Source organism: Pezoporus flaviventris, unplaced genomic scaffold, assembly GCF_033815535.1.
Source record: "Pezoporus flaviventris isolate CSIRO_AGI_PZ_B2104156 unplaced genomic scaffold, CSIRO_AGI_Pfla_v1 ptg000002l, whole genome shotgun sequence".
NCBI lineage: Eukaryota > Metazoa > Chordata > Aves > Psittaciformes > Psittacidae > Pezoporus > Pezoporus flaviventris.
Genome location: NW_026892550.1, coordinates 34,344,752 through 34,368,427, shown reverse-complemented (window position 1 = coordinate 34,368,427; position 23,676 = coordinate 34,344,752). Strand labels below are relative to the sequence as shown.

At 37.9% G+C, this 23,676-nt stretch overlaps 1 protein-coding gene and 1 long non-coding RNA gene across 3 annotated transcripts in view; both read right to left on the bottom strand.

The window, feature by feature from the left end:
* Window positions 1-23,676, bottom strand: part of LOC133280260 (uncharacterized) — a 613,335-nt gene that overhangs the window by 436,453 nt on the left and 153,206 nt on the right. The window lies entirely within an intron of this gene.
* Window positions 838-15,420, bottom strand: AGA (aspartylglucosaminidase). Of its 2 annotated transcripts, XM_061474650.1 has the most exons (9): window positions 15,330-15,420; window positions 13,270-13,423; window positions 12,478-12,590; window positions 7,654-7,766; window positions 6,655-6,766; window positions 5,886-5,961; window positions 4,957-5,064; window positions 2,722-2,855; window positions 838-1,889 (listed from the first exon to the last, which is right to left on the bottom strand). In XM_061474650.1, the coding sequence occupies exons 1-9, from the start codon at window positions 15,409-15,411 to the stop codon at window positions 1,789-1,791; spliced, it is 993 nt and encodes a 330-aa protein (XP_061330634.1). In that variant the 5' UTR covers window positions 15,412-15,420; the 3' UTR covers window positions 838-1,788. The 2 variants fall into 2 exon arrangements, with proteins under 2 accessions (XP_061330634.1, XP_061330644.1); XM_061474660.1 differs by lacking the exons at window positions 6,655-6,766; window positions 7,654-7,766 and having other exon boundaries at window positions 15,261-15,394.

Below are 23,676 nucleotides of genomic sequence, written 5' to 3'. Positions count from 1 at the left end.
GTGGCGAGGCACTGGAATAGGTTTCCCAGGGAGGTTCTGAATGCTCCATCCCTGGCAGTGTTCAAGGCCAGGTTGGAAGAAGCCTTGGGTGAGATGGTTTAATGTGAGGTGTTCCCGTCCATGGCAGGGGGGTTGGAACTGGATGATCTGAAGGTCCCTTCCAACCCTAACTATTCTATGATTCTATGATTGCATATGTCTCATGGAGACAAGCAATTTTTGCTCTCACATACAGATGAATTGTTAGAATTGTAACAGTGACCTCAGGTACACTGTTACAGAGCACTCATAACCTCTAGTGGTATACACTAGCTAGCACCCTAGAAAGCCAGCCAAGGATGTTTCCCATCTCTTTCAGAAATGAGTCCTGGTGAACTCAGCTGCAGCAGTTTGAGACACTGCCACTCAGCTGCTCATACTGAACCTTCTATGCTCACAATCCAGAATGTTATCTCCAAAGCAACAGTCACTGGGATTTTATTAATCTATCTGCACTTGATTACTTGAGTTATCTGAAGATATAGCAGCCATGGCAGATACAACAGGTAGAAAACTTATCTTAAGCCACTAGAGATATATTCAGCAAGGGCTCCTCTGACAAAAGCTTGCTGTGCCTAAAGTGAACTCTGTGCTATAAGATGCTCTGAAGATCCAGTGACAGAAGTGAATCCTCCAATAACTTTGTTGATTAAGTTTGACAGCAGGGAGACAGCTATTCTGGTTTGAATGATTTTTTCCAGCTTTTAAAGATACCAACTTGGAACATAAGGCAACAATCATTCTAAGGCACAGTACACAAGCATCTAAGCAACCTTACTTACAAATGATACATTAAGGTGTGCTTTTATTACCCAATAATTTTATTGAAGTAGACAAAGAATAAATCAAGTTTATGACAAGACACTTATTTTACCTGCTCCCCCCTTTAACTTTTCCTAGTCCAAGTTTAGCAAAGATTCAATCAAATGACCAGAAAGACTCCAAGTTAAGAAAAGAGTCAAACATCTTCAAATACCTGTGGAACAATCCTCAAGATGCTGAAGTGCTATTACAAATGAATCCTGGTATCTAGACATAGAAAGTGACAAACCCAGCTTTGTCAGCTGTAGGTAACTTTCATGCTTTAGGTATTCAACTGCTCCTTTGAAGGTGTAAATGTGTCATAGGGAAAGTGCTCAGCATATTAAGGACAAGGAAATCACTTGGATTAAGATTTATAACTTAACTTCCACTACATAAAACAGGTGACAGGAAGGTTTTGAACTGTCTTCCCATCCAGTCAGAGTCAACACAATACTCCTTGAAGGCTTGTACTACTAGGGATGTTTGGATGCCCTCTCTATTCAAATGTATTCTCAGCTGTCTTGAAACAAGTTAAAAAGGTCCACAAGGAGATGCTCCTTACCTCTTAATTAAAGCTTCGAAATAGTCTCCACTACTCTTCAAACCTCCTTCCTTGTTTGTCAGCATTTGCATGCAATTTTCTTTTCAAGAGAAATGAAAACCTGGACTGTCTTAGGCAATTTTTCTCAAAATAAGTCTCATGCATAGAGGCAGAGACCTTCCTGCTCCCCATCCTTTCAGATTTCTGCCAAATATGTTACCAAATGGCAAAGCAAAGGTCCAGTTCAGTGGTTAATGTTCATCACTTTTGGCTACTTAGTTCTTACAAGACCAAACAGACAGTAAGAGCCATCAGACCTCGGAATAACCATTTTAAAAAGCAGCATCTAGGGAAGCTTAGCACTTTCCCTGTCTTAAATTTAGATGTTAATATGACAAAAGAAATTAAATGCAATCTACTACTTGCTCAGTTGGATGACTTAGCAAAGGACTAGAAACCATGAAGTGAAACTGAGTGAATCCTGGAATTTTATTACACGCAGCACCTAGGAAAGAAAGAAAAAAAGTGTAATTTGCTGCATTTAAGATTAGTGTCTTTGTTATTGTACTTTATCATCTAAAGACCCAGTTACTAATTGTACTACAATGGTGTAATTGTTCTTTACAATCTGTTTAACTCAAGATACCTTGAAAGTACTGAATTTTAAGTAAAAATACAGTGCTGCTGCCTGCTGCAGTGCAATTAATGCCCTTATAATACAATTTGAAACAGCAACACAACTTAGGAAAATCTTTCTTTCTTTCAATCCTGATTAACTTAATGAGTTCCTCCAACACTAATCTCTTAAACACAGAACTATGGGAAATAAGAGATCAAAGAACAGCAATAAGCAGTCTAACTAAATAAGCCATGTTGATTAGCAAATTGTATTTCCTACTGATCTAAGAGTTCACTAATGAGATGCCTGGCACAGTGACTGATCTTGGAATGCTTTGAAGCTATGCTTAACATTCACATTCTCCCTGCCTTATGCCATATCTAGGGGAGGCATAACCATTCTTTTTTAAAACCTTCAAATTAATCATACACAGTCCAGGAAAACACATAAAGGTTGTAAATATTTTTGATTTTTACTAAGACTTCCAAAGATTTTGTGGAAGTCTAAGACATTGAAATGCAGAGGAAAAATGAAAATATCTCAAGTCCACACTAGGACACAGCTGCCCTGCTAACCAGCATTTGATATTATGAATGGCCAGTATTGCTGTGGGGTTCAAAGAATAATTAAAGATCTCTTTTTCAAAATCCACTTCCGGCTTTGTACTTCTGTGACCTAATTAGGTCAACAAGCTTTGTCTGTTAAGCAAAATACATACCATAACTTCCAGTTCTATTGGCACATATGACAGCACCAAAGAACTTTGGAGTATACTTCTGGATTCTGGAAATTACTTTCTGACAGGCTACTGTTGGGTCTGTTCCCATTCTCATATACTCCACAGCTTGATAACTGAAAGAAACACAGTTACGACACCCAGACAGCCATACTGAGATTATACGTTCTGAAATACCTTTGACAGACATTGATTTCTTTGAATAATGGAAATACATGATAAATAATCTTCATCCAAACTTCATATTGGCAATTATTACTCAAGTTCTACATGAACTGTAATTACAAATAAGACTTAAAAGGGGCTGCAAGATGTCCTCTGTACCATCTATTGTTCTAGGGCAGGACTAAACCTGAGATAATGCTCTCATCATTTGCAGTAGAAGAGGCTAAGCAACATATCAGTTAAAGAACTGCAAAGAAGCAGCTAAAGAGTTAGGGGCTTTTATTTTTCACTGTGTGATTACGTTTGGCATGAAAAGTTATGACTAGTTTTCAAAAAGGCAAATGCCAAGGTACTTTTCTGAAGAAAACTGACCTCTGATATTACTGATCAACTACTGGTTTCAGTAAGCATTAAAAAAATTGTCCAGAAAAAAATTTCGGTTTCTGGGAACCTCCGAATTGAACCATTTTATCTCATGAACATGAAGGTACAATGTTTTGATCAAGACTTTGAGCTACTTTCTATTTTTTTGCAAATCAATTTAAAAAAAAAAATTACTCGAAATGAAAGAGAAATCAAGATGAACTTCTTTGTATCTACAGTATAATTAGGCAAATAAATACATGGGCATTGTTTGAATCAGTTCATTTCCAAAATGTGCTCAGAGGGAAAATAAACTTTTGTTGTCATTTTCTTTCAGAGCCTGAAGATTAGAACACATAATGTAACTTACAAGCAAGCAACACTAGATTTTGTTTTGATGAAAGATGCATATACCAAAACCAACTCGTTACACTAAGACTCATCTACAGATAACATTAACTACAGATGTTAGCAAAGTACCATGTAAGAGAGCTTTCCTTACAATTTAAAGCTCCCTATTATCTTAGATTTAGTCTAACAATCAAATAGGTTCAAGTTATCTAAAGATAACTATCTGAATATAAAGCTGTATTTCACAAGTGTCTCTTCACTAATCAAAAACTCTGTAAGACGTTACTATCTCAAAGGTGGCAGGCAGAAAATATATTTAACATTTTCTTCATTTCTGGCAAGTCAATTCTATTATTTGTTTTCATGTGGGAATATCTAAATAACATAGGAAAGATCTGTACCTACAAAGAACCTGTGAGTAACCATCTGGTCTGAGTTGTTTTCTAAAACCCACTGGTGCCAGCAGAAAGTGTTTCAAGCATTAAAGCCAACTCTTTCAGGCTGCTAAACTGTAATGTAAGCTTTTATTGATTAACCTCATAGTGGAGCTCAACTCAATACTGCTGTTGGTATCTGATACCTCAGGATAATTCATGAAGTTGTCAATTGCCTTGTATTTCAAGGCTGACTTGGAACAGACTGAAACTCATTGAGAACACTTGTAAATATGCAACAAACTAGTAAGCATTTTTAACTGCCAGTTTCAGAAAAAGCACCCAAGGAATATGAAGGCCACTGCTATATATTCCTTCAGGCATCAATGCCTATTACGTTCAGCACAGATTTCCGTAAGTCATTCCTGCTGAGACCAACTCACAAGAATGATTGTCAAAACTCAGTCATGAAAACACCCATATTTTATGTAGGCTATGCAACCAAGACAACAGCACTAAAACACTCTTCCAGTTTCAAATTAGATGCAATTATACAGGATTGTTACAATGACACCTTCCCGCCCTCCCAAGAAATCTGAGACTCACCCCCTAACCTTCCTGCAATTTATAAGCCTCATTTCCCACGCAATAAAACACTTTGTACGAGAAAGCTGATCAGTTCTGTTAAAGTGTGCAAGTTGGGGATATACTCATTACCTGGTGCCTGCTTGCTCAACAGCGTGGCAGTATTAAGGGATCTGTCATCAAGATATTTAAGAAGTCATTTCTTTTAAGACAGATCCTAAGGATGACCTGATTGTGATGCTGTTCTTTCCCCTTCCATTCCCTCCTTTACTCCCACTTCAGCAGCTAGTAAGACAGACTGTCTTTTTGAACAGTTAGTTCATTTTCTGAGTTCACATTTTGCTAGAGGAAAATAGCAAAGCCTGCCCCAAGGACAAACCTGGGTAAGAAGCGCATCATTATGTCACCATCCCCAGTGGCTGCAGCTCCTCCTGCTGTGCTATCCGCATAGGAACCTGCTCCAGCTATCGGAGAGTCTCCTACACGGCTGTAGTGAAAAATGGAAAAAAGACAACCAAAACAAAACCTGGAAATTACAGAAAATGGTAATTTAATAATTCAAGTGGGATTGCACTAATGTAATAGCTCTTGGCCTCGTATTGGCAAGTTCTTGTAACCTGGGCATACTTTTAACTTTGTCAACCTTACTGCTTCCAGCTGAGTTAGTGTTAAACTCCCAGGAGAACAGAACAGGTAAAGAGGTCACTCGACTGCAGTCAGAAGTCTTGTCTTAAAACTACCAATAAAAGTGATCTGTGATAACCTGTTTGACCTGAGGCTTAATCCACCTTGAATGCACAGCTGTTTGTTAGTATACTGACTATTGTCTGGCCAGTAAGGTTTAGCCAGTAGGCAACAGTAAGCAGCTGGGGACATTAGTATGTTCAATAACTTGGTGCTAAATCCATTAGTTGTCTGTCTTGGTTGACAGACAAGATTCATATCTGGGTAAAAAAAAAATCTCAAAGACAAAATTCAAGCCTAGGGCTCTGATTCTACACACAATTCTTTGGAGACTGCACCTCTCCAAAATGCTTATTTGCCTCTGGTGCCATGCCTTACAAGGTGCCTTGCAACTGTGCCAGCTGTTTGTGTCTCTGTATGGTAAATTAAGTGAGCTGAAAAACAAGCACTCCCTCAAAGACAAACATCTTGCAACAGTTTCTCAGTACTGGGATTTGTGGCAATGCCCAGAAATAAGCCAGGCCATTTTGTGATCACTGCAGTCTAAAACATAACCTTTATATAGGCTTAATGTAGCAAATGAGACAGGAAAAAAGCTTTTTTTGTAAAATCAGAGATACTAACCCTGGAATTTTGTGGACTGCACCATTAGTAGATGTCCCAGAAACAACAGTTCCACTCCCACCGATTACAATCATACCTAAAGTTTTCAACAAGGATGAAAAACATTCTGAAACAAGCCTAACAAATTTATTTAATTAGCACTATGGTATTAAATAAGCCACAATACCCAGACTTCTCAAACTACCAATATCCTTACATATAGAGAAGCCATACTCTTACGGAAGTTCTTCTTAAAACACATTTGGAAACTTTCTGGATGTATTACAAGAGCTCAAAAACCAGTCTATAAAAGTGAGTGCCACACTGTTCAGAGCTGTACATTACTGCTGCCCAAGCATCTGCTGTCTCCTGATACACACCTATTTTAACCAGTAGATAACATGTACCTGGTACCTTGCCCCAGTACCACCAGAACAACAAAAGTCTGGAAAGTATAAAGGGTACTTTAGGGAGACTTAAAGGGAAAAAAAAAAAAAAAAAAAAGGGGGGGGTGTGTGTCAGAAGAATCAGAAGGATGAGCTTAAATTTCACAGACGGTGACACATTGCCTGCCAAAGTTAACAACAATTACATGTCAGGCAATCAGATGTGTGGATAAGCCTACTCCTTGTTCATTTTGTACTGATAAGGAAGGCACTGCATCCATAGCTGCCCAAGAAATTATGGCAAGGTATCTGAGGGAAAAGCAGTAGGGCATTGAACAAAAGCTAAGGTGGAAGAATGATGAAGAAAAAATACATCCACAACAGAGTTACCAAAAAGTTGTTACCAATAGTATCATGATTATGAAAACTTCTTCGTGAGATCTGCTCTTCTTTATAAGTTACTTTTTCAGGTCGTTTGTATGGTCCACAGGATTTTGAAGAGTCTGGTATCACATTCTGTAAACATTTTGTGATTTGCATGAATAATATATTCTGCTTCATTATAGATAAATTTAAAAATACCACAGTCAATATCTGTAATCTACCACACAGGTAACAGATGCCCGATACTTAAATTACACAGCTGTACTGAAATCCCACAGACTGATTTGCTTAAAGAATAAAGAATGACTTCTGGCATTATGCAGTTAAAAGTTTTTCTTACTAGAAAGTTACATTAAAGATTCTCCTCTGCTCCACTGACTGATAAAAAAAAAAAAAAAAAAATCATCAAAACAAAGAAAATTTTTGAGCTAAAAGCCAGCCAGATGAACTGAGTTTGTTCTACTAATGTCAAGATATTATTAAGTATCATAGTCATCATAGTCAAGATATTTTCCCAACTGAAAACCACAATATATACTGAATTAAAATGGTTCAGCAATGCAGCATTTAATAGCCAAGAAGCAAGACAGCATACAAACATGTAGAAATTTGTAACACCAGTCAAAAAACAAACAAAAAAACCAAACAGGAGAGAAATCTCATCACAACAGGCAAGTTTAACAGACAGCTGCATTAATGTGATGTGTTCACAAGTCTGCATAAAGCCTCGCTTTTTAGGAACCTTAATTGCTACCATAAGGTTTTCTTACAGAAATTTATAAATGCATCAAAAAAATATACACTCCGCCAAGGCCAAAACCAGCAGGATCCAAGAAATTAAGAGCTAGACACATACTCTTGCTGGACCTACCAAATGCTTGGTAATTCCAAGTTTTTTCATTTAATATGCAAAACTTCTTTTTTCTTCACATGCAAAGCACAACTTCAATATAAGCTGAAAGAGGCAATGCTGCATTACTGACTTCCTAAACCCCACTTTCACCACCACCACACTTTACCTTCCAGTAATTTGGCTGACAGCTTTGATTAAGCCACTCTGAATACACCAAAAGAGATTTTTGGGTAGTTAAATCTTCATACGGAAACCCCATTCTTACAGCAAACAGGGAGGCTTGAAAAGCAACAACAAAGCCAAAAACATTGATTTATTCATATGGTTATATATTTTATGATAATACATTCATGTAATGTTATCTAGAAATCAAAAATACTGTATCCTCTCTAGAGATGAGAAATGTCTTCAGGGAGCAGTACAAGCCATTATAGTAATGTATAACTGCAGTAGCAAACTCTCCCTTCACTGGCAATATCAAATTTCCTCAATTCACTGTAATTATGTTAACTTATGTAAGTTTTAGCACTGAAAGAAAACAGATTCAATTCTGTTAATCAACTGAACACAAACAACCTGAAGCAAGAGTGGCCTGGGCTGTGTGTGTCACAGAAATATTTAAGTATATTATACAAATAACAGTATATTTTCCTTAAAAATCTAGTCTTCTATGAAATACAAGTAACAGCAGCACATTTACCACCAAAACACTGATACTTGCAGAAATTAATCCACCAGCTTACATATTACACTTCTTCCTTGCAGTTTGAAAAGTGACTGCTTCCTTGTTTTGAAAATTAATATAGTATGTGTCAAGAGAGCAAAAGAAATACCAACACAAGCAATGAAAGAATGCTGCACTTCTAAGAACGGATTTTCTTGTAAGGGAAAGGGAAATGAAAAAAGATCAACTACTCTTTCATCTTTTAGTTGTAGATACATTTGATATTACCAAGTAACAGATACTGTTGCTAGATTCAGATGCTTGAATTTATATTACCAATCCATGATAATAATGTCACTGTAACATGCAGCTGAACGAGCTTCTCCAGCTGAAGAATTAAGAAAAGCCTTCAGTTATTTCTGGACATGTTTTCTATGTTTTTCTTTAAAACTGACACAGTTAAATCCTCTTTGTACTCGGAGTATAAGAAAACTGACAGCTTCAATTAAACAAAACAGGCAGGTCTGGTGGTTTTTCTTGTTTGGTTGGTTTTTGTTTTGGGGATTGTTTTTAGGTAAACTTGTGCTTGTGCATATTTGTCAGTCATTCTTTCATGACTTCTAAAGCCTTGTTTCTATTCCAGGAAGCAGAATTGGTCATGTTTACTCCCTGAACTGTTTACTTGGATTACTGGTCTAAGTATTGCTCGAGACAAAGCGAAAGGGTCAGGCATACTGTGATTATGAAACTTTCCTATCTGTTGGAGACAAACCTGAAAACTTCTTGGCACATGATAACCAAACTAATTCTTTGCTTTCTCACTTGTAATCATTCTGCATTAAATGTTCCTCACCAGATTCAGAGCATATACATGGCCTCTATTGCTGATTTTCCAAGACTTGTCCTAAAGAAATCAGGCAATGAACAGAGAAAGCAGTTCTTTTAACAGTGCAACTCTGATCAGCGTGGTTATCTGTATCTGCTCAACAAAAGCTACATCATGGCTAAGAAGCAGAACCCAGGAAACTACATACTGGTCAGCCTCATGCTGATTACTGCGATGATTGAACAACTAAGCCTGGACACCATTTCTGAGCACGTGAAGGACAAGAAGGCGACTGCGAGTTGTCAGCATGGCTTCACGAAAGGGAAGTTGTGGCTGATCAGCCCGATAACCTTCTGTGATGAAACAACTGGTTTGGTACATGAGGGGAGAGCAGTGGATATTGTCTACCTTAACTTCCACATCAAAGGCTTTTGACACTGTCTCCCATAAGATTCTCAAAGAGAAGTTGATGAAGTATGGACTGAATGAAGGACCAAACTTAAGAGGGTGTTTGGTGATCAGCAGTATGAAGTCTAGAGCCAGTAACTAGCAGCGTAACACTGGGATCAATACAGGGTCAAGCATTGTTCAGTATCTTCATTAATGACCTGGATGAGGGGGTGCACATCCTCACCAAATTTTGCAGATGATACAAAACTAGGAGGAGTGGCTGAAGCTGGGACTGTTCAGCCTGGTTCAGGAGATCTCATCAATATATAAAAATATCTGAAGGGAGTGTGTAAAGATCAAGCCAGGCTCTTTTCAGTGGTGTGTAGTGACATGAAAAGAGGCAATGGGCACAAACAGAAACGTGAGAAGCTTCCTCTGAACAACAAGGCACACCTCTACACTCTGGGGGGGGTGACAAAGTTGCTCACAGGTTGCAGAGTCTCCATCTCTGGAATCTCTGGAGATATTCAAAAGCCACCTGGAAATGTTCCTGGGCAACCGGTTCTAGGTGGCCCTACTTAAGGAGGGAGGTTGGACCAGAAGACCTGAAGTCCCTGCCGTCAACCACCCTATGATTCTGTAATGCGCTGTCTTCCTTAAATTCTTGATGTACAAAACGTGTTAAGATACCTAAACTTCATTTTTTTTGAGTCAATATAAACAGAACTGCGAAGACTATTCAGGTGTCATGGCACTCTTAACAGATGCCATCAGTACTTTTAACACTGAAAATTAAAATTTCATGTTACTTTCATTAAAATTTTACTGCCAGAAACAAGGTACGTGTCACACATTTAAAAATGATCAACTAAACAAAATGAATGTGTGCCACAGCTTGCCTCCTCCTCTCTAGTACAAACTTCTCAAAGAAATTATATTTTAGGAAATGGGCAGACTTTCCTGGATTATATCACTAAACATATTTGAATAAAAGTGTACTTTAGTTATTTGGAAAAAAATAAAGAATAATCTCAGCAATTCTGCATCTGGAATAAAGAAAGCCTGCAGAGATTATATATATTTATATTAAAAGGATTTACTATTCTAACTAGCTTTTCTGGTGAAAATGTGAACATTTTCATTTAGAAAATAAACTATCATTTCTCCCACATACTGATTTGAAGGTCCAGATGTATTTTTCTGAAGCTATGGCTCCATTTTTCTCTTTATCAATTTTTGCTTGGTAAAGACAACTATAGTTTCCTTTATCCAAGTTCCTATTTCTCCAGAAAATACATGCTTTCAGAATACTATTCTTTCTTAATTTCTCTCTGCTTTGATTAATTCACTAACATTTACGCCCCATCCAACCTGGCCTTGAACACTTCCAGGGATGGGGCATCAACAGCTTCTCTGGGTAATCTGTTCCAGTGTCTCGCCACCCTCATAGTAAAGAATTTCTTGCTAATGTCTAATCTAAATCTACCTTCCTTCAGTTTAAAAACATTCCTACTTGTCCTGTCATTACATGCTCTTATAAAACATCGCTCTCCAGATTTCCTATAGGCACCCTTTAGGTATTGGTTCTCCAGGCTCAACAAGCCCTCCTCGCTCATCTTGTCTCCATAGTAGAGGTAATCCAGCCCTCTGAGCATCTCTGTAGCCCTCCTCTGGACTCCCTCAACCAGGTCCACATCCCTCCTCTGTTGCTGGCCCCAAAGCTGAATGCAGCTGAATTACGTCCCTCGACCTGCTGGCCACACTCCTTTTGACACAGCCCAGGATACAGCTGGCTTTGTGGCCTGCGAGCGCTCACTGCTGGCTCATGTTGAGCTTTTTGTCAACCAACACCCCTAAATCCTTCTCCTCAGGCTGCTCTCAATCCAATCCCCACTCAGCCTGTCTTTATGCTTGGGACTGACCTGACCCAGGTGTATGACCTTGCACTTGACCTTGAACCTTCATAAGGTCTATGCTGGCGCACCTCTCAAGACTGTCAAGATTCCTCTAGATAGCATTCCTTCCCTCCAGCATGTCAATCACACCACAAATCTCAGTGGTGTTGGTAAACTTGTTGAAGGTGTAAGGGGGAAAGGAGTATGACGAGCACTACCTGACCAATTTCTTTTTCAGCATCATCTGTGAGATCTTTCTTACCAAAGCCATTTGTAACCTAGTCATGACCAACTGCTCAAATGAAACAGAATCTGCAAATCCCAATCTCTCTTTTCAGACTTCCTGTCAAACACTGTCTTCACCTCCCTCTGTTGCCCTATTTCACTCCATCAAGAAACTACTGTTGCACTTATTTCTCTATCATTCTGTACATGCTAATTCCCTCAAGAATCTTTAATGTTTTCTTAGCAGTTTCAAACCACCTTCCCTTAATGCTCAGATGCCAATTTTGCACTGACTTCCACATTTCTTTCTGAACAGGCAAATACATTTTAAAAGTCCTTAACTGTGAGCCAAGTAACCTTCCATTCACTACTCATATACCTCCCTGGAATGTACATCTCTTTTGAAATCAGTATTCTAACAGCAGCAGCTCATATTTGAAAAGCCCAACTACTCCTCCAGTTTGCTATCGCTCTTTTGTTGTGCCGAGGATTACAACCCCTAATGCAGTTTTTTACATTCAAATTCTCACATATTTCTAAACTGTGAAGTACAACAGTCATGCTGAATACATACTACAATAGTAAAATCTAACTCTACAGTCTATTAAGTCTGTTATTCTTTAGAAAAAGTTGCTCTATGGTTTTAAATTAAATGTTTACATCTAACAGCTGCTACAGTGCCTCATCTCAAATCATCTTTGATACCTTTCATATCAGTGGTATTAACAAAGCCTTGGGATTACAAGTTAACGTTTCCAAATAAATTGGTGGAAAGACCACAAAATCGTGTTTTTCTTTTCATGTCCAAACAGTGAACAACTTAATTCATTCACATGTAATAAGATAGTAAACACTTCTGAATTATTTGAATACTCATTTGATTGTCAGGGAATCCTTCCTCCTATATTACCAAGAGTAATATACAGCAATTTTGGCAGGAAGTGTTATAAGAAAAAGGTATGTTTTGAAGACAGTTAAAAGGATAATTACCTGACTCTCCCACTAATAACGTATGCTTAGTGTATTCCATGACTTTTCGTGCTACACTGATTGCATTTTTTACATGTCTGAGATCCGCAACTGCTCCAACTTCCATGGTGTTGCTGTAACAAGAAATATTTAAAACTTATTAAAAACACAAGAATAATTGTACATTTTTATCAGACAAAATCTGTTCTCATCTAAATTAGAAAGCCTTCTCTTTTAACACATTGCTTTAATTGTTCTATGCCATAGACAACATCACTAATCTAGTAGTAGACAAACTACATCACTTGTGGGAAAAACTTTACCCCTGTATTGTTTACTTTCACAGGCATGGGGATAAGGCTCAAGTAACAGTAACTCAGTCCAGAGTAATATTTTCAGTGGAATAACTATTTTATCACATAAACTCATATTTGTGCAATTATATAATTGCATATAATTGCAATTACTCTTTAATCAGGGCAGCTTTAAACGGTAAATAAAGCACAGAATACAATTGCTCCAGAAGTGAAATATTTATGGAATGAACGTAAAGGGAAAGCTTACAATGCTACCAACCATCTGCTTTGTGAGTGTGATATCCAGAGCTAGATTACCACACTATATAAAGATTCAGCAACAAACATGCTTAGCTACTATTGCACTAATTAAGTATTTTCCCTAGCTCCACAAGTTTACATATAACTTTGTCCTATAGTCAACCCTAAATCAGCAAGATCTCTGTAACAACAGATCTTACATTAAAATGTGCTAAACATAATGGGGATCATTCTTTTCTCCATGTAGTTTTCTTACCCATTCATAATCATTGCATCCAGTGTTGTTTCTCCACTTTCATCTGGACTTCCTCCATATCCCACGCTCCCATCACATTGGTCGATCTCACACTGACCACAGCCTCTCTCAACTGCATCCAGCTCAGAACCTCCCAACTGCAATACTCCCCAAGCTATAATCAACACATATAATTGTCACTAGTGAAATATCTCCACTACTACTTTAAAGAATGTTTTAAAGATAGACATAATGAAGATGCACTATATAAGTGGGTAAAGCAAGTAAACTGTAATTTATAGGTGAAATAAAGTCAAAATATTAATATATTCAAAAGCTTGTAAAGCATTATTTTTCTAAATACTATTCTTCTTGCATATCTGATTAGTGTTTATGACTGAGAAACTGAACTTTTTTCTGACTGAGAAGGTCTTTACTAACAGTCATCACAACTTCTATACATTAAATAACCTCCTCATTTGACAAGAACCAACTATTGCTTTATCACTGCTTATTTAAAGCCCTCTGACGGTGGGGGAGGAAGAGGGAAGCAAAACTTTTATCTCAAAATAAAAAGCAAAAGTTATAATAAGCAGCCCTCAAAAGCTTCATATGAGAATACGAAGTGTCCAGCTGCAGAATAAAAAGATCTAAACCATACGGTGATCTAAAAGATCTAAAATTTTATCAATAAGAACAAAAAGAAAGTGGAAACAATATACAAGAAATTAGTCTCCACATTCTCCTGTCCAATCCTTTAGTCTTCTGCTGTTTAAGATCTAGCTCATGGTGCTGTTTTGTAAGACATTACAGACATGCCAAATGATATGATTTGAATAAGCTGAGCCTGAAGCTGGCACATGGGAGCACATGTGACATTTCACAAGGCTGGACCTCAGGCAAGATTTTCCTACATGCTGAGCTTGCTGCCACTGACAGCAGCAATCCTGCTTGCTCCTCCTTGTGCTCCCTCATCTGCCAGACCCAGCACAGGGGTGGCAGGAGAAGCAATGCAGCCCACCTCTTTTTGGCAGAAGCAAACAATTACACTGTCTCTACCATCTCAAGAAGCCTCATCTTTACAAATGCTGCATGCAACTGCATGAAACTACATACACCAAGGAAGAAGTAGGACACCTAGAATCCAACTCCTCATGCACTTGTCTTTATTATAAACTCCAGTGAGGAGTTCCACTCCATGTCCTACTACCTTTATTGCTGTGAGTAGCCTTAACAGAAGCTTTCAAAATCTGCAAAGCAAGGGCCATGCAGTTTTCATGACTGCATTTCACTTCTGACCTATACAAGGTTTTACCCATTTCACTAATAAATCTTCCATAATATGTGATTACTTGCAACTCAACTATGATAAAATAGCCTGAGTCTTTTAAATTCAGTATCCACAACTAATTTATGTTGCCACAGGAAAATCTGCTTTGACTGTCAATAACACATCACAAAACTACACAGAGCTCCAAAAATACTGTACTAAGAACTGTCTAAATGTTTGGGGCAAGAATGAATCTCAGAAAGGCACAATTAAAAACATATTATTAGCAAAAGAATGTTTTTAGTCCAGCTTTTCCACAGCCCATAACCCCTCAGCTTCCCTTTTATTTTAAAGGCATTTTTCCCAACCTTGAAAGCTGAACCACTTTCTTGCAGGCTGTCAAGCAACACCAGTGCTCAGACAGAGCGCAACACCAACGCACAGGCATCTCAGGGGCCTGGCCCCTTCCCACAGAAAGGCACTACGAGGCCCCTAGACCCGCCGCAGGCCCTTACCAAGCACTTCACGCAGCTTCCCTGCGGTACCGGGACTCGCTCTGCCCCGTGAGCGTAACACAGGCCCTCTGCAGCCGGAGCCCTGTACCAGAAGCCGGGTCACAGCCTACTTTTTAGCACACATAACCGTGATCATGCTTAAGAGACTTCCAAACCAACACGCAGAACTCCCGGCAGCCCCTCAGAAGGCCGGGACACCCCGCCCCACCCGACCCCCCACCGGGCACCTGTCTCTGCGGCCTTCCTAAACGCCCAAGTGTTGATGACTACAGGCAAGGCGGCAGCCAAGGTAGCACCCGCCGGCTGCAACAGGACGAGCAGGAGAGGAGCGACCACCATCCACCGCCGGGCCTCACCACACCCTGCCACCGCCGCCATAGCCTCCGCACCGCCACGATTCGGACGGCGGCTGCCACGCATGCGCACACGGCAGCGCAGCGGTGCGGGCGCTGTTGGTACTGGCCGCGGTGGAGGGCGCTACTTGGCCGGGGGGAGTGTTGCGTCCGGTAGGGATTAGGCTATGTGCAGGGGGTGGGTTTGCAGCCGGCTGGCTGAGGGGCGACTTTGGGTCAAGGGAAAGCCTAAACGCCTCCCATCTAAGGCCAAGGCCTAGCGCAGATTAAAATGCCACTTATATATTTATTGTGTGCCTGGTGTGCTTTAAAGCCAGCATGTGTGTGTGGAGGTCACGGTAGTGAAGTGTCATGCTGGGGTGTTGGAGGTGGCTGTGGTAGTGGGTGGTGCTGGGGCTGAGCGGTGGGTGCCAGCGCAGACCCTGTGGCAGCAGGGCTGTGGGGTTGGAGCACACCTGGTAAAGCATGTACAAAAACAATCTCCATGTGTGCTCATGAGATTCACATACAGCGTGCACCCTGCCAACACGTGCATGTTTGTCAAAAGTGTTCGCACGGCACAGAGGCATTTCTGCGAAAGACATTTTGTGATCTACTGTAGTGAATAGCTTACAAAAGAGTCTGTAAAAAGCCTTGCTTTATAGAAATCATAAAACGTAACAAGTAATTTTTTTTAATTCTATCCCTGCTGTTCAAGCTTTTCATTGTAAACTACTAACGATATTTTAAAGCCATTTGACGTGCTGCCATAGCAGTCTGACGTCAGGTCCATAGGCTCACGTGCTGTCAGCGTAATGCACCCATTTGTGTTCAGGGCTGATTATGTTCAGTTACTGGTCATCAACCAGCTGCATTACTTTTGAAAAACATGAAAAAAGGTGGTTTCTGCTTCTACCACAAGAAAAGGATATAAAATATACTGCTTTTTTGTTTGTTTGTTGCTTTTTTCAGCTCATTCTCATTACTCTTTTACAACATCTAATGGCCAAACTCGATTATCCTTCACCAGTAATGTCATTGTTCTTGGATTTGCACTAAGAAGAGACACTTGCACCTTACGTGTGACAAGCTCAAGCTTGTAGGCATGCATAAATTGTAAGCGTACTTAAGATGGTTTAAAAAGCCTGAAACAGTATTATTTTTATTATAACAAAATGATCCAGAGACTTTGGAATTCAATAGTTGTCATAAAAGAAATGTGTTATCCTTTATTTACCAAAGTAATAAAATAATAAAATACAGTATTGGTTTTGACTTTAGTAATAGCTTGTCCTTGGTTTCAGCCAGTTCCCAAAAGCAAAGCTGCAAGTAGTCTACAGAAACCTTTACTCATATAAATACCGTTAGCTGATTTATATCTGATATTACTGTTCTTATTTTTGTCACGTATTTGTGTGTGAAGCTGTTCAAGAAGGAAAAAGGGCCAAAATATAGATCCAAATTAATGTTAAAGGAAGGAAAACAGAGGAAAATATTTTCAGGGAAGTAATTCAGTAGTCAGTGAAAAGGAAAATATAATCAAGCATGTTCCTAAAATTGATATATTAACGATATTTTCCAAATAATGTTTTCTTTTAGAAAGGTAAAATGGACCATTATGAAAGAAAAGCACTTTGATATGGGTTTCATTCAAATAAAAGTATTGACTGTGCTGGTTGCATCTGCACAGCTGTAGAGAGAATATTTTGTACAACTTGAAACAGCATAACATAATGCTTTGAGGCCCATGTAGAAATTCAGTTGTTTTGGTTTCTGTGGTATGCTTTCTAAGTGGCATTCAAATGTGAATGACTTCCAGCTAGATATAAATGCAATAATGAATCCATGCTTTACTGTATACTATATTATTAAATATATTTTTATACTAACTGTGAAAAAAACTCACAAAGCGAAGACTGCTCTCAGATGCAGTGTGTGAAATCAACACCAACACCAAAGTTGATAAAACTGTTTTTACATGCTGAAAGCTGAGCAGAATTTGAGCAGTATCTGTCCAAGACAACTTTGCAAATCAGTTCTGTTATATCCATCTGGGCTCTTGATTTGCCTTCTGTCTCTGATATAAAGTATTTTAAAATTGGTCTTTGAATGTAAAACTTGTTTGTAATTTTCTGAGAAGTAGCAGCTGGTTTATATCAGTTCTTCCTAAATGGGCATTGAAAATGTACCTTAATCTGTTTGCCCCTCAATAGTTACTGTTACCTGTAGCTAAGATTAATGGTGATACCAGTAGACGTTTTTCTCTGCAGCTAAAAATCAAATAATTGTTTCCACAGCATTTTTCTTCAAGTGCATAATATTAAAAGAATATTCTAGAGAAATAGTTCTGTGGACAAGGGATTACTGAGAGGATCTATAACAGACAACACTGTGACTGACTGGCACTGTGTAATTAATGAAATACACAGGAGGAGATTCACCTCTTTCACTGAGAGTGTCTGTTCCTACAGTGTCCAAATTCTGACCTCAATTATATCTGTGTGACCTTATCTCGCGCCATCTGTTCAAAAATGCATGCCTAGTTCCTTTTTGCTGTCTCAAATTTTCCCTAAATGTGCTTTGAAATCTGATTAAGTGTTGTAGCTATATCTGTAATTTGTTTACATTTTAATCTTGATTTTGCTTACGCTTTCTAATGCTAACATACATAAACACAAAAAGCAAATCTGAGAATAATTTTCTTAGTAAAAACAATCAACCCTTCAATTAGCATTTGCTATAGAAACTTAGTATGGGGGTTTTGTTATGTTGTTTTGTTTTGTTTTTTGACACGTAACATTTTGAATCCATCATGCTTCTAATTAAAATATATTTTTAAATGACCCTGTGTTATGGGTTTCTGGTTTGGGTAGATTTGTGGAAGCAACCTGCTCTGTTGTTTTCTAAATTCCTTTTTTTCTCTTTGGATCTCTTTCATGGCTTCTTACAATATGTATGTTCTCGCGTTCACTGGACAACACTGGTTGAATGGTAAGTGTTTCCATCATTTACCTCTTAAATCTTCTAGGAAAGACCCTTATGCCCTCTCTCATTTTCAAAGCTACTTAGTTATACTTACCTGAATCCTCCATAAAAATCAGCATCAGTGTGAGTTCTCTCAAAATGTGTAATGTTAAAATCACACAGTTATCCAGACCTCTGCTTCCCATATTGTTTTTCTGGTTTCATGTCTTCCCCAGGAATCTTTTCCCATGTGTTATGCATTCTCTTTTACTTTTACTGTAAGGTCTCTTGGGTCTGGGTTATCATTTTAAGTATGTATAGCGTACAGCACCAGTGTGTCCTAACTTAGCACTCTCTGATCCTTGACAATATGTTAATGAGCATTAATATCTATAATGAGGAAAAGTACAGATGCTAATTATAATAACCACACAGCCATCATAGTAACTAAGCAATAATAGTCATGTTTCCATTGATAAATTTGCTTTTGTTGCCACTTTTTTATCAGATTGCTAAGTTACTTTTTTACTTTGTAACCTCAAAATAATTATGACATGTTACAGAACAATATGTTCTTGCACTATTATTTTGGCCTATTGTAGCATTATGTCTCAAAACAAGTTATGTGTAATATATTTCCTAGTCGTAATTGCTATACTGGTCCACTGCAGTAATAAAGTTGTCACATGGAACATGTAAAGGACCACTTTACATTGTTGGAACTGCCTTTTTTATTAGAAGTCCTTGTAACTTTATGATGTCTTCATAAATGTGATCCATAGCAATAATAAAGTTGTTGGACAAATGCAGCAAGTTACTGTTTGCTTCCCCCAAGTCTGAAAGTTATCTTGACATTGTTAAATGAGCATACTTAAAGTTTTCAATGTTGAAGGGAAGGTAACCAGGAACTTGTATTATACGAATAGTATCTTAGAAATATGGCAATGTACAATGTGTACATCTATTTCAGGTGTTTCAAGTATGCTGACCAAAATTTTTAGAAGGGATCCTCATCTATTTTGGATTACCTATGAGTAGAGGGCATATCAACACTGCATGCAGCACTATGATGTTTTCAGTGTTATCACACCCCAAAGCAGTAAGCAATTGCTTTAGGATATAGTTTACAATGTGTAAGACCCAATTTCGAAAAGAAAATTGTATGATGTCTGTGCATAGTGCTCTGTGCAAGTTGTTTCCTCTGTAGTCTTTGTCAGGACACACTTATGCCATTCTGTGTTTCCCTATGTATTAGTCTGTACAAGCAGAGCCCCAAGTTTTATACCTGCTTCTGTGTCTCATACTCAGTTTCGTCCACATAAACCTTGCTGAGGTATCCCAGCCCAATAGTGTTTGGTGTAAAGATGGCTGAAATATTTTGAAGGTAGATTTTAAGAACAGGACAGAGAAGTGATAAAGAGGTAGTTCCTGCTCCGTGATGTCTGAACTGGATGTATCCTCAGCTCTGCAGTGTTTCCAAATCATTGAAGAAGTGTACAAATCAGGTCAAAGTAATTTTGAGAATCTGCTTCTGCAAGTACCAACCATTCAGTTACTGTCCTTTGCAAGTTCTGTTAGACTCTGATAGTAACCACAGGGGTTATTAAGTGGGAAATACATCTTTTTTTTTGGCTTCAGACTGACAAACTAGTGTCTCGAACAAAAATGCTCTTGATAGCATTTACCAACTGTATTTTAAGATGAAATAACTGAGATACAAAGCACAGAAATACAAAGTTATGAGCTACCGCTGCATTTTTAAGTTAATTTTTGCCAGGAATTGACCTTCTGTACTGACTAAATCATAGGATATGATGACTAGAGACAAGGGGCAAGCCAGTGGTTAAGCAGCAGGTGTGAGTCTGAATTTACTTACTTTGCAAGGATTTTGTCTCATTATTTGACTATAATAATCTCATCCTTTCATGGTCACACAAGTGCAATACCACAGAATACAGAGATTCTGTATTTGAAACAAGAGCAGATTTTTGCTTCAGATTTTTTGTGTTTTCATTCTATGTAAATGTTTCTCAGATTCTGTAAGTTTTTACTTGAGGGAAAGGTGCTGTTTCGTGTGTTTGCTGTTATCTTTGATACTCACTTTTGAAATTATGTTGTGACTTAACCTCATCACATACCCTAGATAAACCTCAATAAAATGTATCTCTTCCTATGTTTTCCTCTCTTCCAGGTTGTGATTTTACAATTACTTTTTAGATTTAGACTTTAGAGTCACATTGAAAGGGGATGCCACATTGCTTTTGCAGCATAAATAATGAATTCAGTTTGTAAATAAATAATAGTTAAACTGACCTTTCAGACTCTTAGTATTCTGGATGGCTTAATTGGCTTCACTGGAGAAGCATCTGGTAAATGACTACTCCCTCATCAGCAGAACTGGTTCACCTACAAGACTACAAGGGAGTTGCCTGGAGCCCTAGCTAGCTTGGGCAGTTGATAGAGAAAAAAGGGACACATATCTCATCTTCTGACCTGAAACTCCCTTAGTCTGTAACAACACATGTTATGGTGTACGAGACAGGAATTACTGAGTCCATTTATGATAGTCTCTGGTCGTCTTTACATTGCCTTGACTTTCATAAAATATTCCTATACTCTTTCAGTATTATATATATAACTTTTCAGAAAAGCATTTTCTAAAATATTAAAATTGGTCAAGTCCAGTGTCTTTATTATCTGTTAATTTTCCCAATAGCTTTCTAGCTACTCTTTATTTAGAAGCAAACCTAGTTTTTGCTCCAGAATTTGGAATTAGACAAGCTTGTCAATCACTGTAGCAATATCATCACTTAGACTTTACTTAAAGGAGCTGTAAGACTTGTTGAAAAGCTGAAACTGTGGTGCTACTGTATAGACTTCCATTCAAACAGGTCCTAATTTTGAGCTACTCTGGCACCAGATGACTTTCGTGTGACTATAAAAATGGTCAAGCTTCTAAATAGAAATAATGCTTTTTGGATTTGAGTGTAAAGAGAATCTGCAAGAATTTTCACTTAAAATATGTATTTGCATAAACACTACACATTTCTTATTGAGAAGAACTATGTTAACAGCTCCCCCACTATTTATTCAAACATATTTGTTGTATTATATATTCTACCATGTGTTCTTTGCATTCATGTATATGAAGGAGAGCTGTGTACCTTGGGGGATATCTGTTGAGCTATAGTCTGGATAACCGTATGGTACCTGGCTCTAGCTGACTATATTTCATCTAGAGATTCAAATTCAATAACAAGCAATACTAATATTGCTCTTATTCTACTGGAATTACTCCATTAACTTGTTTTTGTTAAATTTATTATAAGATGGTGTGTTGGTGCTTGAATTAACCCTTGTACCAACAATTCACTCACCAGAAAACATCTAGACTTTACATATTAGGACTTATTATTCAAGTCTGACTCCCCTAAAAGCAGAATTACCAGAGCTGTAGTGCGAATAAACATAGTTTATATTTACAAATTTATATTTAGAGGAAGTACCATATGATGTTTCAAATACATGATAGTTTGCAGTAGAGTCGTGGACCTAGCCTAGATCCAGGAACTATTTTAAGCTCCTAACTCACGCTTAGGTTCCCAACCAACCATGTGATACTACAGGCACACTAGGAGGTAGGAATCCAAAACCCTTTTCAAGTGTGGCCTGGCCTATGGCTGGTTTCTGAACAACTGACTTAAACCTGGTTTAAATCTCAAGATACTACTTTGAAATATAGTCCCTTTAACAGAACACAGTGAACTAATTGATGTGGCACTTCGGGACACGGTTTAGTAGTGAACTTGGTAATGTTAGGTTAACAGTTTGATTTGATGATCTTAAGGCTCTTTTCCAACATAAATGATTCTATGACTCACTGGCTCTACATCTGCATCTTCCATTTTTGAGAAATGTGCAAAATGACCTGCAGCCTATGACTGTTTCAAATCAGTGACCCGCATGTATGTACATGTAGAGAACTCTTATCTCCTGGCAGCCACCAGTGTCTGCACAGCTCAAGAGCATCACTAGAGAAGACATATGAAGACTTTACTGTGGCTGTGAGTCACTAAGGCAGAGCAGCACACATTAGAGAAGACAGAGAATGGGTCATGGATGACTGAAGTACCTCCGCCCTCCTTCTTAAGAGCCTACTATTCTTCATTTCTATCTACCAAAGTCATCTTAAATTAACTTCTTTGAAGTATTTTTCCTTTTCTATTGTGCAGATATTTCTTTTCTATGTTTATTTTAAACAATATGGTCTCAATGAAAAAAATTTGTCTAACAATCTTTTGTACACATTAAAGAATTGCATGTATTGGTATTGAAATATAATAATAATAATAGGCATAATTAACTGGTAAGACATAGTTTCTTCAAGAAAACTCCCACATAACAACTGAAATGTTTTTGAAAATATACCCATTTAATGTATTTTCATCAAACCACAAGTTACAGGGAATCTGAAAGCAAGGAGGAGTAGCAGGGAATCATGAGGAGTTGCTATTGCCCTGTATTATAACAAATTGAACAAAATGTGGCAGATTTTTCCATATAATTTATTTTGTTAATTTCTTTCTCAAATGGTAAGAATTTCCTATAAACCGTGAATCTGAAATTTTGTCTTAATCCATATGTGACACATTATTTAATGAAATTTTGTCCAAAAGGCCTATCCCAGTAATTTTTATTTAAAATTAAACTGCTTAAAGGCTTTGAGACAAAATACATCATATTATAGGTTTAGAAATCTATTCTAACATTTGTTAATTTCAGTAATCCTTGAATTAGAAATATGATCATGGCTAGGTAATGTACCACCTGGGAGCTACTAACCCTAATCAGTAAAATCATTGTGGCAACAAATACGGTTGTTGTCATCTGAGCTGACTGAAACAGTGCTATCACTTTTCTCTAACTCAATTTCTAAACTTGTGCATTTTGTTTTATTCATTGTTTTTGTCAGAGTTTGCTCTGATCAAGCGTGCATTCTAATAGTGTATAATGTGTATTACAGTGTGCATATATAATATGCCTTATAGTATATATTCTAATAGTGCATAATATGCATTCTAATAATGTATCAGATGTACAAGTTGCATTTACTATACACAAAATATGTGTGCAGAATCAGGGACTGCTTTATTTTCTAGTACTGAAAAAACCATTCTGTGCTTTGTTAAAAATGGCTCAATCAATGTACAGTATGATGGGCTGTTTTCTCAGGCGCTTACTCTAGCAAAAGATTAATCTCCATTAAACAAGGGCTGGTGCCAATTCAGTTTATGGTGTTTATTATCTCAGCAGTGTCGGTTTTCTTTCTTGTATGTATTCAAAGATC

Bases quoted from the DNA above. Each gene is read 5' to 3' on its own strand.
- AGA (XM_061474650.1), bottom strand. From the start codon at position 15,411: ATGGCGGCGGTGGCAGGGTGTGGTGAGGCCCGGCGGTGGATGGTGGTC. The intron at 7,767-12,477 runs GTAATTATCCTT...TTGCTTTTCAAG, and splicing joins GTTATTAGTGGGAGAGTCAG to CCTCCCTGTTTGCTGTAAGA. The intron at 6,767-7,653 runs GTAAAGTGTGGT...AAATGTTTACAG, and splicing joins GTCAGCCAAATTACTGGAAG to AATGTGATACCAGACTCTTC.